This window comes from Vipera ursinii (genome assembly GCF_947247035.1).
Source record: "Vipera ursinii genome assembly, chromosome: 2".
Lineage (NCBI taxonomy): Eukaryota > Metazoa > Chordata > Lepidosauria > Squamata > Viperidae > Vipera > Vipera ursinii.
Window position 1 is genome coordinate 215,719,896 of NC_139513.1, and position 15,157 is coordinate 215,735,052.

At 41.6% G+C, this 15,157-nt stretch overlaps 1 protein-coding gene across 1 annotated transcript in view; it reads left to right on the plus strand.

Annotated features, from left to right (window-relative positions):
- The window catches only part of SLC24A2 (solute carrier family 24 member 2), a gene marked incomplete at both ends in the record, with an annotated part of 61,098 nt that extends 60,205 nt beyond the window's left edge, over positions 1-893 (plus strand). Inside the window, one exon of the mRNA XM_083352028.1 lies at positions 644-893. Within this exon, the coding sequence (XP_083208154.1) occupies positions 644-893 (250 nt within the window). The remainder of the gene's footprint in view (positions 1-643) is intronic.
- Between the last annotated feature and the right edge of the window lie 14,264 nt (positions 894-15,157).

Genomic DNA, 15,157 nt, shown 5'->3' on the forward strand with positions numbered 1-15,157 from the left:
TTGTATTTTGCATTATCTGAAAGGCTGCATCTTTCCTACCCTTGCTTGCATACAACAAGGATGACTTTATTGTGTTGCCTAACCACCACAATAGAAATTGCATTGAAATATACTTCTACCTCCCAGAACTCAGCTACTGTTTATCCCTGAGAATAACCAGGGGTGTCAAACTCAATTTCATTGAGGGCTGCATCAGCATTGCGATTGCCCTCAGGGGACCGGGTGGGTATGGTCTCGGTGGGCGTGGCCTACTGGGTGGGCATGGCCAGCTCTACATCGTTCGCATCAAGGGCACCTATGGGGGCCTGGGCAGGAGTGGGACAGATCTGAGGGTCTCTGGCAGAAGGAGGGTCTCTGGGCCAGGGCCAAGGCAGTGGGGGCCGTTCCCTCACTGTTTCCAGGATGGCTTCGCGGGCCACATGAAACCACTTCGCGGGCCGGATCTGGCCCCCGGGCCTTGTGTTTGACATGTCTGCTTAAGAATAAGAACGTTGACCATTTCAATGCTGCTTGGTAGAAATATCATTTTAACCCGTCTGCTGCAGACATGTTGTAACGATTCTTTTAGTTGTCAATTATATATAAACCACCTTTCAATTAGCAGCAAAACTAGCTTTTACTGGCATTTTTTTCCCTTCAACAGCCTTCCTCTGCCGTGGTTCATCTATGCTGTAATTAACAACTTCTCCGCAGTGGAAGTGAGCAGCAATGGGTTATTCTGCGCTATTGTTCTTCTCTTCATCATGCTTCTCTTTGTCATCCTCTCTATTGCATTCTGCAAATGGAAGATGAACAAGTTCCTAGGTTTCACCATGTTTGGGCTCTATTTTATATTCCTGATTGTCAGCGTCCTTCTGGAAGACAGGATTATTGTGTGCCCCGTGTCAGTCTAATAGGACGGAAATACTCCTTTGGGAACAGCAATCAAACAGGCGACAACTGAAGGGGAAAAAACGAAAAACAAATTGTATCTTTAGAACTGTCCAACTTAAAACAATAGAAAAAAAGAGGAACTGAAATCACACATGGACAAATGCAACCGATGCAGTAGCTGCCACCGAACAAAAATGACACGCAGAGTGAAAACTCACAACTTTAAATAAGCTCCAAGAAGCTTTCACTGCTTATTTCTTGGAGATATGATACATCGTTTATAAGTATATTTAGCTTCTTGCATGGGATATACAGTGTGTGTGTGTGTGTGTGTGTGTGTGTGTGTATACACATACATATATATATACATATATATATGCATCTATAATAGAATATTATCTATCTTTGGAAACGGCAGTTCCTATTTAGGATTGTACATATTGATTTTAAGCCGATAGAAGAGTTATCCAGCACCGATAGCAGAAGCAATATGACAAATAAGAGAAGGTGGTGGAATGCTGCAGTTTGTACGTCACACATTTGAGACTCCTGAAGAATTTTATAACTGAGTTAATGCAAGCTGTGTTGGCTTTCCAGCATCTGAGAATTGGTAACCAACAAGGTTATCATGGTGGCTCCGGTAACATTACTCACAAATTATGAGGATGAGATTTATTTATTATCTATCATCTATATCTTATCTTATCCTATCTATCTATCTATCTATCTATCTATCTATCTATCTATCTATCTATCTATCTATCATCACCACCTATCCTCAATAGTTCACAAAGATAAAACACAAATTTACAATTAAAACATCCCCAGTGGATTAAAGTTCAAATATTTTCACACATTTTGTATTTTCAGATGACATTGCATTGCTGCAACATATGACTTATGTATAGAAGAAAAGGAACTTTCCCAGATCAGGTGGGAGAGGTTTTGTATTGTCACATGTACAATCCTTTTCAGCAGTTTGTAAAATAAGTTGCACATCATGAGGGATCAGAAAATCGAGCCGTGTTCCTGCCTGCCTTCATCTGTAAGCTTTCGCCTTACAGATATTTGCTGACTGGTTAGTTAGGGCTTGCTGGAAAGACCTCTGTTGTTCTGCAGTTTTTTTCTCTCTCTCTCTCTATAGCCTGATTGTATCAGAAGGACATGGAAGATGCTTACTGAGAAAACCTTCATGTAAGGATCTGATGTCTCTTCTACAGCTACTAAGTGCAGCAATACTGTAATAATACTAAACCACTTCAAATGCTGTTTTCACAAATGTGTTTGCTTTGTCATCCCTAAGAGGCTATGAAGCTTTGGAAATAGAATTTTAAAACTGCTGTGTGATGGGTGCCGAGGCAAAACTGAATGTATTCTGTGGGTTTATTTTCTTTTGTTACTTGCAAAGCTTTGCGGTTCCATTTTTATTGTTTCTAAAGCTTTCGAAATGTGTGGGAAAGTGGAATTGCTGAACTGAAGTTAGAATTTTCCAGGGCTGCTGCAAAGTGTTGAATGCAGCTCTGATTGTTAGATCAACAAATAAAATTCTGTCCTGCTCCTCCAGAAACGTCAGGAAGAGCAGCATTTCCAGTATCATAGAAGACCGAACGAGGTTTGGTGTTTCTATGACCTTACATTAACTAGAATGGCTGAAACAGCAACTGCCTGCAAACAACATGCAGCGGTTGTCTTTGCTATATTCTTGATCTTGTTAAAATGTAGTACAATTCCTATGAATCACGCATCACCAGTGTTCATCATGTATTAGGTCACCCATGCATAATAGAAATTTTGTACCTCACATCTTTGGGAAATTGCTTCAATGTTTTTGCTGTTTTGTTTGTCTTGTACTTGCACTTTTGTTCTCTAAAGCACTTTTTAAAAATCTTCCATTGTATTCCATGTATAAATATGTGGATAGCAACCTAGTACTTCTTAGAAAAATCAAGTGTACGTGAAACAAATATGACTATTTTTAAAAAAAATTGTGGATGTTGAAATAATTAAGAAAGTTACCACAATAACTATTGCTATAATCTGCTGTCTCTTCCTTGAATGGGTATAATGTTTGAGTGGTTGATTGACTGATGGAATAAGATAACCCCATCCCAACCTTATTACATGAAACAATTAAAAATACAATATTACAGAGATCCTACAGAACAAATGTCCAGAAAAAGAACTTCAACCTCATCTGAATGAACGTCCCACAAGGGCTCCACAACCACTCCAATCCAAGGCCTGGGTTTAAATACTTCTTCCAGTAGCGTCAGAGTGGGGACATACACATTTCTAGGGGAACCTTGTTCCACAGGATAGACACTATGTGTCTTTTCAGGTGATGTTATCTACTTGATGGCATGCTGGCTGATTGTGTATGACAGGTGGACACTACAGAAGAAGGATGGCCTCTCAAATAATCAACCTTTGTGCCATAAATAGATAGGTGATAATCGGCACCTATAGTTGGCTGGAGATTTGAGATGTACAGCTGAGAATCACCAGCACTCTGAAGATGCCTGATGACAAACAATGGATACGTTCCCTAGCAGCCTCATTCAACAGACCTATCAGGAAATTTTAGATCTTAGATATTCTTGTAATGTCTGGTAGAGCTGAGTTATGATGAGTTTTTTCTGGTTTTGGCTTACCATGAAATCAGCCATGGTTTATAGCTTATTGTGTTTGTGCAAATCCAGCCTAATCCATGCTTAAGCAAATGCTGACTTGCTTAAAGTGAAGCCTAAGGCAGCCATGGTTAATAAAGAAAAGGATTCTCTATTTGTTCGTCATAAGACCCAGAACTGTAACCTGAAATTGTATGCCGCCTTCTTCTTACTGGCAGTGTGTTTTAAATGCAGCCTCGTCATATGATACTACAGCCACAAATGTCAGATGAAAACTCTTTTGGACACCTTTAAACAATTTGAATCCTGGCATGTCTTGGTCAACCCCATTTATACTCTCGAAGACCTTCAAATAACTTTTTCTCCTGTAGAATTCTTATTTAAGGCAACGAATCAGTAAGAAAACCCTAGAATTTTGCTCACAGATTTTTCTTTGTGAGGTAATGCTGGCAGTTTTTAGCTAGACCAGGACTAATGGAGCAAGATAGCTTTTCAAGAGCCCCCTTTGCTGATGAAAGAACCACATTTACTAACGAATGTATTACTATAGCTATAGGTATATAGATATACCCCCACACACCTATACACGTACATTGTTTTTATTCAATAGCTCTCTTGAGTATTGCTGCACATTTATGCCTACAATAAAAATGTGCAAAATATAAGTAGTTTCCGTTGCCAGAAGCCAAAGGCTTTAATTTCTTATGGATGAAAATTCACACACGACCAGGAGAAACTTCCAGAAGTAAGAGGATGGTGATGACTAAGAATGTGGGCTGCATGTCATAGAAAGGAAGGCTGGAGAAACATGGCACATTGGCAAATCAGTGAGCTTTGCAAAAACACCATTTGTGGAGACAACTGTGCAGGAAGCTACGGGGTGGGTGGTTCTTCCGAAAGGAACACTGTCAATTTGGAAGAGGCAGAGAACCTTTACAGGAACAAACAGCTCCAACATATTGCCAGTGTCTCCATGTAGGAGAACTGTCCCTTCCTTAAGTGCTGTTCCTTCCATGGCTTGTTTTCTATGGCTTTCATATCTTTAGTTGTTTCAGGCATGTTTTCCTGAAGAACTAAAAATCAAACAGTTGGGTGGGGTACATCTATTGCCCAGCTACACCACTGTCGTAAGAGATAATAGAGGCATGCAAACTCTTATTAATTTAATTGACCTCCTGCTGCATATTTATCTGATTAAATATTTGCCACCGCCTCCTTGGTTTTAATCCAGAATTAAGTGACCAGCCTTGGCTGCCTTTGGCTGATCTGAGAAGCCAAGCAGACATGGCTTAGCCAGTGCTTCGATGAGAGATCAGCTTCGGTGAAGCAAACACTTGGCTAGCTTCTAACCTGGTGCTCCCCCAATGTTGAGAGAGGGGCACGTTGTTATCCAGTAACGGCAACATCACGAATTTATTGTGTTTTCCCTAGGGCTTTTTTTTTTAATCGAAAGGAAAATACGTATTCATTTAGTGAAATTCTGGGAAGAGAGTTCTCAGTGTCCAACGGTAATGAAAGAAGCATGACGAATGCAACCTGCCTTTAGGAATTCCAAGCAGTTGTTGGTTTTCCCCCTGGAAATTAGCTTGAGGTATTCAGTTAAATTTTTCAGGGCATGTAAGTTCTCCCGCTCCTTTTGCCTAGGATCTTTACTCTTCCTCAAGCCATTAAGAAACATTAATGAAAGAAGAACTGGAGTTCATATTATCCCCCACCCACAATTTACGTAAGAGATACTGAGTCCCACCTAGTATTCCTAAGGAAGGATGTTTGTGATCTGTTGTGCGGCTGACCTAGGGGGACGAGGAAAAGAGATGCTGCCTAGGAAACGCATCAGAGAAGAGAGGCAGGAGCCCCGAGTGGTTTAACGGTCAGAGAAAGAAACTTAGGAAGGACTCGCCCTAACGGATCGAGCTGTTAAACATGGCAGCAGGATGCTTGTATTCTCAGGCTTGCAAGATTCTGTTACCGTAGCCTTACAATAAAATAGGATTAGTTCACGTAGCTGTGTTTCCTGTCTAGTTTACCTGGGAGGGCAAACACGATCTGACATCCTTTAAATAGCGTGACAGAAACCGAACCAAGAGATTATTCTGCCCCTGGAAAGTGTGTGTGTAGCGCTTGTTAATGAGGCCCTTTGAAATGCTATAATGAGGTTGAACCAGTTCCCACTGCTCTAACGTTCCAAAATACAGGGATTGTTATTGTTGATTAACTCAGTGCTACCGTAGGTCATAATCCTGTGCTTCATTACGTTAGAGTAATAAGCAAAGGAGAATTGACTTTGCATCAGTTGCAATATCTGACATCCAAAGTCTAGGATTAATGTTAACTAATTTAAGAAATCAGTCTAAGACGGCTACATTTTTAATGCCAAGACAATCTATAGACAGTTGTTTTTTTTTAATTGCCTTGCTGAATCAAATAAAAAATCTTTAAAAACTAGAGATTTTCTGAAAAGCTTCCGTGGGCAATCCCGAAATATTGCTGATGTTTTAGTTTGAATAAAACTGCTTGCATCCCAGTTGAAATCATACATACATACACATATACATACGTAGATAATAATATTAACCCAGAATTTGGGGTGGAATAAGGAATTACATGTCTGTTCTTAAAACCAGTAGACTTTCCCCAAGCAAATACCCTATGGCAGGGGTAGGCAACCTCGGCTCTTTTATGACTCATGGACTTCAACTCCCAGAATTCCTGAGTCAGCATAGCTCAGGAATTCTGGGAGTTGAAGTCCATGAATCATAAAAGAGCCGAGGTTGCCTACCCCTGCCCTATGGATTTCATTGGAAGGACCACTTCCCTGGGTTAATAAAGAGGTGTGTGATGAAACACTCCAAATGACAATCTTAAAGCCCAAGGGAATTTAACATAAGGGAAAACGTTTATTTGAAGCTATGGATTGATTTGAAGCTATGGATCTTAAAATATATGGTATCCCCAGATACTGATTTTATTATTTGTGTTTACTGTTAGATATTATATGAAAATAGTACAACAGAATTATTATTTTTTCCCCACAAAGCAGGGTTGTATAGTGTAAAAATGCTTGATATATAAATATATCACCATCTTCTGAATGTATGGCTATAAATGCTGGATTTTAATCACTGTGGTTTGCGTACAGTTTTTCCACACTCCTGCTTCTGTATTCCTGGCCACCGTGTCTCATCAGGCACTCTGTGTAACTTAAAATCTCTTAAGTACAATAAATAAATGAATTCATTTTTTAAAAGGGAATGATTTAAACAACGCTTTGTTTTTCTTTTCCTTGTCTCAGTTCAAACAGAATAGCAATGGGAAGGAGAGAGGGGGCTGACTCTTGCAGGAGGCACCCGCCTTTTTTGTGGCGTGCAATTCTGCCCTCCGCTCTTAGGTCATGGAGAACGTAGAGAAGATTGAAATCTGCAGAGGACCAATTACCAATAGCCAAGTTGGCCCTTGATATTTTTAGATAAAAGCCGCTTAGCAGCGAGAGCGGAACTGTGCTCTCTAAATCAGACAGTCCTGAAACATCCCCCGAGTTGATGCTCAGTAACCACTTTGTGACATAAATAGCTTAATGCAGAGATTTTTTTTTTAAAGGCTCATGGGGAATATTATGCCATTTTCAAAGATCTACAGTTCCAGGTAAACAACAGGCTGGGTTGGACTATGCCTCCTAGCCAGGCATTGTCCTTGCCACCCAACAAAAATAGCTCATTAGCATAAGGCAGCAAACAAAAATAGCTCATTAGCATAAGATGGCCTTAACATCGGCTGTCATTAGGCTTATGTCATGACAGGCACCCTACGCCAAGCCTTCAGAGAGGGTGGAGGTCAGCCACAGAATCTCCTCAATTCAAGCCTGTTACCGAATGGAACCAGGTAGGCAGGAACTGTGGTCTTCTACAGGTGGTTGTAGAGGGAAGTGGTTCTTGAAGGACCAAGTGGGTACAGGACCTAGAGCACGGCTTTTCAACCTTTTCACCCATTGTACCACTTTTAGGATATGGCAACATCCGAGTACCACCAGTCGCCTAGCAAGGTGTCAAAACCTTGATGACCAAAAAAAAGAAGAAAAAAGTGATGAAGTACAGGTAGTCCTCGACTTACAACAGTTCACTTAGTGACTTTGAAGTTACAATAGCACTGAAAAAAGTGCCCCCCAAGCCACAGCCGAGCAAGACACCTGCCTGTGAGCATTTCTGTTGAGGATTGGCAGCGGGGGTGAGGTGGGGTGGTGTTTGGTTTTTATTCCCCCCATCTGTTGAGTGGTTGCAGCAGGTTTTAGTCACTTCACATGACCCTGGGACACTGTGACCATCATAAATATGAATCAGTTGCCAAGCATCTGAATGTAAATCACAAGACCCTGGAGATGCTGCAACATTCCAGCTGACTGGCGCTTCTTCTGGGCTCCGAAGTGCCAGGATCAGTGCCAAGCTCCAACTGGAGACTGGCGCTAATCCTGGCGCTTCTGCTGAGCCCTGACAGCCCTGCAGCTCCAGCCGTCTCTCGCTCAGGCTTATGCGGTGCTGCCACCGGTTCAGCTCATTCCCCCACTACTTTTCTAGGATGGTCGCGTACCACCTGTAAGGGTCCAATGTACCACAGGTGGTACCCGTACCACTGGTTGAAAAGCCCTGACCTAGAGCAGCATTGGCTGCAGCTTGTTTATGTACACTTCAGCAAAGTCCTGGTTTTCAGTTTTGGACCTCCTTAAACCTCTCCCAAAGCCTGCAACATGCTTGACTAGATGAGGTCATACAAGGTAGCCCTTGACTTGCAACCAGAATTGAGCCCAAGAGAGACAGTTGTTAAATGAGTGTTGCTCTGTTTTATGACCTTTCTTACCACCCTGGTTAAGTGAATCACTTCAGTTGTTACGTTAGTAACTCGTTTGTAAAGTGAACCTGGCATTCCTATTGACTTTGCTGGTCAGAAGGTTGCAAAGGGTGACCCTGGGTACCGTTGCAACTTGAAATGGTCACTGAATAAAGAGTTGCAAATTGAGGACTACCTATAACCCAAAGACTGCAACGTATTTGGAGCATACATTTTAGTAAATTAGAGAAGCTATGTTTGCAGCTGTGAAATTTAATCCGGAAGTGTGATCTATCTTGTAAACTCTGACGTCTTTTAGCTGTCTTAGCAGTTATTTTTATGTTTGCTTTCCTGGGAAAAAAATGCTGTGACATGCAGTACATGCTACAGTAACCCAGGGGCAAAATTTTAAGTATTCCCATTGCTCAAGCAGCATATGCTTAGGTTAGTACCATCAGTTTAAGTCACTAGTGGAAAATCTGATTAACTTTCTTATTGCAAACCCCAAATAGACAATAGCCACATTTCTTGCATGAAAACAGCAACCCCCAATCTTTTGGGCACCAGGGGTGAGTTCTGTGAAGAGAGGTTTTTCTGCGGACTGGAGGGCGGCGTGGTTTTGTGTGCTGCCTGCATCCCACGGATGGGGCTTCGCTTGTTTGGGCAGACCGGTTTCTAACATGCCATGGACCCCTGCACTAAAAGACTTGATTAAGTAGCCATGTATTTAAAGGTAGCCCTTATAACCCAGATTTCTGGCTTCCAAACCTGAATCCTACCACTTCCAATATCTGGAAACAAGGATATATAACGTACCCTCAAGCCTATGTTGCCAAGTCCAATGTCTGCCCATTGCAGATTCAGAAGAAATGTAAACACCAAGGTCAGTTCATGTGGCACAGAGAACTGGGTTAAAACATCATGACTCACTGAATCATCACTTATTTATTTATTTATTTCCTAGCCATCACTTTGACAAATACACATTCTGGACAAATAGCACCCGACTTGACTTACCTCTCACCAGATGTGTTGAAACAGCTGTTCTGGATGTAATCATGTTGTGACTAAATCTAACATAATTTTTAGAACTTTATTTTATTTAGAAAACCTTGGGAGTAGTACCTTAAAACATTGGAATTTGTTGTTCTTTTCACCAAAATATACCTAATAGTCCATTTTCTGTTGCTTTTTAATAAGACTGGATTGATTGGTGTGGCAGAACATGGCAGGCCTAGTAATTTTGATGCAGGAATGTTAAACAAGTTTCTCTGCGTAGCCTTAAATGTCTTAGAAGAGCCTTAGACTTTGGAAAGGACATCTCCACCTACTAGTTTCAAAGGAGAATGCAATCTTGGGACACTGAGCCTGACAATTAACTCTACTACTACCATGTTTCCCCAAAAGTAAGGCCTACACCCAACAGGGGTGGGCGTAATATAAGCCCTATCCCAAAAATAAGCTCTAGTTTTGGGGCGAGGCAAACACCTAAAAAACAAGTGAGAGTGGAGGTGTGGATCTGCCCCATGCGCCCCGCACCCGCTTCCCTTGCAGCCAGGCCTTTCCTTGCCGGCCCACTACTTCTGAGGCCTCTTCTGCAGCCAGGCCTGCATTTCTGTCACAGGACTTTCTGGAAGGCCTGTGCAGCCAAGAACTGAGCTATGGATTGCAAGCCCGAATGCAGCTGCAGAACCTTGGCCCCAGAAGAAGTGGACTGGCTAGGTGGGCTGTTGGTGCTGAAGGTGAGGTAAGGCCTACCCCGAAAATAAGATCTGGTGCCTCTCTTGGAGGCAAAAAATAATAGCACCCAGTCTTATTTTCGGGGAAACATGGTACTCTGAAAAGAGTGGTACCAAAACCACTCATGTGAAAGCTTCAAATGTTTTCAGAGTTCCTCATTTAGGCAAGAGCCTTTGTCCTTACTGCAACACTTTCATCCATACGTATGGTTACAAACAAGGTTTCTGCTAAAGAATGCTCAAATTACATAGTTCTCACTTAGCGACAATTAGGACCAGCAACTTTGCTACTAAGTGAATCAGTCACCAAGTGAAACATCAAATGCCCATGATGGGCTTACAATCTCACTTCTGCCGTTGTTGTGAAGCAAATCAATACAAGTCATTAAATGAGGCACCACATGACTGTGCCATGTGATTTTACTGCCTGCTTCTCCTCTGCTTGTCAGAAGCCAGAATGTGAAATGTGCAAAGAAACAGTTACGTGACCATGGGACACCGCAATAAGGGTAGATGCCTGCCAGTTGCAAAGTGCCCTAATGTCAGTCACATGAGCATAGCTAGGCTGTGACAGTCATAAATGTGAGAACTGATTGTAAAATTACTTTTTCAGTGCCTTCGTAATTTTGAATGGTCATTAAACAGGACAGCTGTTAAGCGAAGTCTATCTGTATTCACATAGGGGAGCTCTTTCTCCAGGCCTGCTTCACTCATAAGACTGTACAGAATATTGACTTCAATTTTCCACCATGTCCTAAAACGAGAGGCAGAGAAAGTTGTCCAGCTGGAAATGTTTATTTTTAGTACCATTTGTTTTAAATGGGAGGGGGAAGATAATGTAAAATCTCACAGGCCGATGAATTACCTGGTTGGGTAATGAAACATCAGCAAGAAAACAACCAAGTTCAGACAGCACTGCAAACTCCTTCATCTTTCTAATATTCGTCCTGGATCCTTCCAGTCTATTCAGGTGAGTTCTTAGCCAAGAACTCATTTCTCCAGGTTTTTTTTAATCCCATTTATATCCTGCCCTTCTCCGAAGACTCAGGGTGGCTTACAATTTAAAGCACAAATCAATGTGCTTAGCAATAGCCTTCATTCTATGTATATGCCTGCTTATCAGTTCAGCACAAAAGGAGCAAATTGGAAGACAAGATACTTTGCAATTCCCTGCCACAAATTTAGAAATGCAGAACTCAAGAAACTATCTGCCAACCCTGAAACAAAAGGCAGCTGTGTAGGGTGAGTCACAGAATGGTAGAGTTGGAAGGGATCTTGGAGGTCTTCTAGTCCAACCCCCTACTCAGCCAGGAAGCCAAGTTTCCTTTCCAAGTTTCAGGGAGGAAACCAAGTAGTCTTGAACATGGAGAAATTTTTCATAAGAAACCCTCTTAAGGCAAGAATGAAATCAAATAATTTAACTATCAAGTAGATCTTGTTTTTAATATGAAAAAAGAACACGGGAAGGCAACCACAGAAAATGTTCTATATTTCATAAGTCTTAACTAAACTAGCTGCTTAATATCCACTTGCTGTGTCTGAGCACACATTCAAAGTATATTGCAGAGATGGTACTTGGAGAGAGGCCATGTGGGCCACCTGGTTGGATGTTGATAGGCAGACCCACTTGCCTCACTTGATCTTTTGTTTTCTCCTTTTTTTTTTTAGAAAACAAAGGACAACAGAAAACCATCTTGTTTGAAGGAAGAGATAGTTGCTTTGTCCAGTGCTCTGTTTCTGCCATTTCAGGATTACCCAGCAAATCAGAACTGATCTAGCGGGCAAGACCATCTTCCTAATGACTCCTGGCAGAATGAAAGGCCGTCTAGTTTGCAGCAATTGTGCGATTGCATAAATGGGATTACACGGGAGAGGATTTGTTGGGAAACAAAAGCTACATTCCATTTATTCGGGCCTTTCAGCATGGGGTCATTTAGATATGCTTTAGGGGGTATGTCAGCCCATCCCAAACTATGAATTTGTCACACGGCTACATTATCTATGAGTGACAGGTGCCGACTTTGGAACGAACTGCTTTATCTCGCTAATATTTAGTTACCACTTTGGGTTAAGTAGCGCTGGGACATATGTGCATTATCCTATAGTGCAGAATGCTTTTCTCCTCTGGCGTTATTTCATTCACATGTAAATGATATGCTAATACAGATCAGAGCAATGCCGTTAGTGAATGCAATATACATCCTACTAAATCAGAGCTGTTATCTCCCAGGCACATAGATACGGGATTGCAGCTTTTTTTAAAAAAAAAATGTATTAAAATGCTCACATTTTATAGTCATTGTCATAACTTCACTAAAAGAATGGACCAGTCAGATCTACGTTCTTTCAAAAAGGGTTGACTTGCACTTTTCAGCTCTTCCTGCAAAGTGCATTTCATTTACTGACCCAGCAGATCTTATAAAAGTCTATTCTAAATTAGAATTAAAAAGCCTGGAATTGCTTTACCATTTCTTTGGCTGCCATCCCACCATCAAACTGATGCAAGGTACATTACTTTCAGCCATTTACGGAAGGGCAATGACCTCATTTTGCAAATCAGTACAGAAAAATCAGTTTCTTCTGTACAAAAACCACTTCACTCATTTTGCCATTCACAGTAAAGTAAATGATGTTGGACAGCTACCATTCAGCCCTTAGCTTCAGGATTTGGTAGTGTTCAAATATGGAGAGGTTCTGACACTCCATAAAGTATCAGAAAAAAGATATATTTAAGCAAGAATATACACGCAGAGTCACAAGTTCTGAGTAGGGTTAATGTGCGAATTGTTTCCTAATACGTGTATATGTATATATAGACGGTTTTTGTGCTGATTGTACTCGGCCAAGATAATCCTTAAATTGCATTCATTAACACTGAAAAATTTAAATTTAGCTCAACACTGCCCTCTCGTGGAACTGCTTCCTTCCCACACAAAGGCCAGAAGCAGCAAACACAGATTTTTTTGGACATCTGAATGCTAACATTGAGTGCGATACTCATTCATGTGCCACTAATAGACCACCCGTCCCACCAAAAGCTTAATTTTGTAAAGAGGACGAGTCAGGCAATATGATCAAGAACGCACATCACACATGATTGTGGGCAAAGGCAGGAGGCTGAAAGGACACAAAGTACAGGTAGTCCTCGACTTACAACAGTTCCATTTAGTGACCTTTCGACGTTACGACAACACTGGAAAAAAAATGACAATTTTTCACACTTATGACCACTGCAGCATCCCTATGAACATGTGATTTACATTTGGATGCTTGACAACAGGTTCACGTGACGGCGGCAGTGTCCCGGGGCCATACGATCCCCTTTTGGAACTTTCCGACAAGCAAAGTCAATGGGGAAACCAGATTGACTTAACAACTGCGTTACTAACTTAACAACTGCAGTGATCCACTTAACAAACATGGTGAGAAAAGTCATAAAATGAGGCAAAACTCACATATGTAATTTTTCACTTAGCAACATAAATTCGGGGCTCAATTGTGGTTGTACATTGAGGACTACCTATATTGCAAAGATGACCTCTAGAGTCTAGAGCGGGGGTGTCAAACTCGCAACGTCACATTACACGTCATGACATATCGCGACTTGTCATTGCCGGCAATGGGGTGGGTACGGTTTCGCCATGACGCACCCGCCCTGCGGGCCGGCAGTTTGGCACCCCTGGCCTAGAGTGTCATAGCGCCCTGGGGCTTCAGGTGGAGGATATACATTTGTGAAGAGAGAAACGCAGGGAGAGGGACGCCCGATTTAAAACAGCCTCAACGGACTTTATCAAATGGTGATCAAACAGCACCTGTTGCACTTAAGGAGCAAACAAGGTTGCCAAAAAGGAGCGCAGCATGTCACCTTTTCAAACAGAAGAGTTTGTTCACAGCTGCCAAAGATAACAGCCCTTTCACCGTTTCGGTCCTTTCCTGCATAGCAATGCAGTGTCAATGCCCCAAAGGAAGAACACAGCCTGACCCTCTCCAGTCCTGCAAATAGAATGACTGTGGCAAAAGAGAGACAGTACCAACGCTAATGTACACCTTAGGTGCAGTCCCAAAACACCTGAAACACCACTTGAACATCATTAGCATCGACAAAGTCACCACTGGTCAATTACAAAAGGCAGCTTTACTTGGAAGAGTTTAGCCCCCGTGACGTAACTTTTAACATTAGCAAAACAAAAAACAAAAAACATCTGCTTATCTCAGATCCTTGGGAACGACTCAATAGGTGAATAATTTCTTGAAATTTATACGCCGCCTGATTCCCAGGACTCTAGAATGGTTTACAAATTGAGAAAAACATTTAAAAACGAGAGAAACAGATAGCAGGGATAAGAAATGTAAGATTTGGCAAACTTTGGGGGTGTAAGACATAAAAAAAGACTCTTTAAACAGGGCTATATCCCATATGCTGAAAATTCTGTGCCCAGAAAAACATATTATATGATGATAACGATATCCATCGGATACCATCACGAACAGATCCTCAATATCGATAGGAATAGCATACATTAAGTACAGGCGGTCCTTGACTTACAACTCCAATTCAGCCCAAAATTCCTGTTGTTAAGTGAGACCTTTGTGAAGTGAGTTTTGCCCTATTTTATGATTTTTCTTGCTGCAGTTTTTCAGTGAATCACTGCAGTTGATAAGCGAGTAAGCAGGTTAAGTGAATCTGACTTCCCTGTTGACTTTGCTTGTCAGAAGATTGGAAAAGGTGATCACATCACATCTCTCTTTCTCTCTCTCACACACACACACGCATATCCCAGGACACTGCAACAGCCAGAAGTATGAACCAGTTGCCAAGCATCTGAATTTTGATCACAGAATCACGGGGATGCTTTCAAAGGTTGTAACTGTAAAAAACTCACTTTTCTCAGTGCTGTTGTAACTTTCAACGGTTACTAAATCACACTTAATTTTGAGCCTGCAGTTGGATTTCATCCCCATTTTTATACTACGAACGGTATAAAAATGGGGATGCAATCCAACTGCAGGCTTGAAATTAAGTGTGATTATAACAGAGATCTATCTGCCTGCCTTTCCCCCTGCAGATTTCAAACGTTCTCAAAGCCAGGCTGTGTTGAG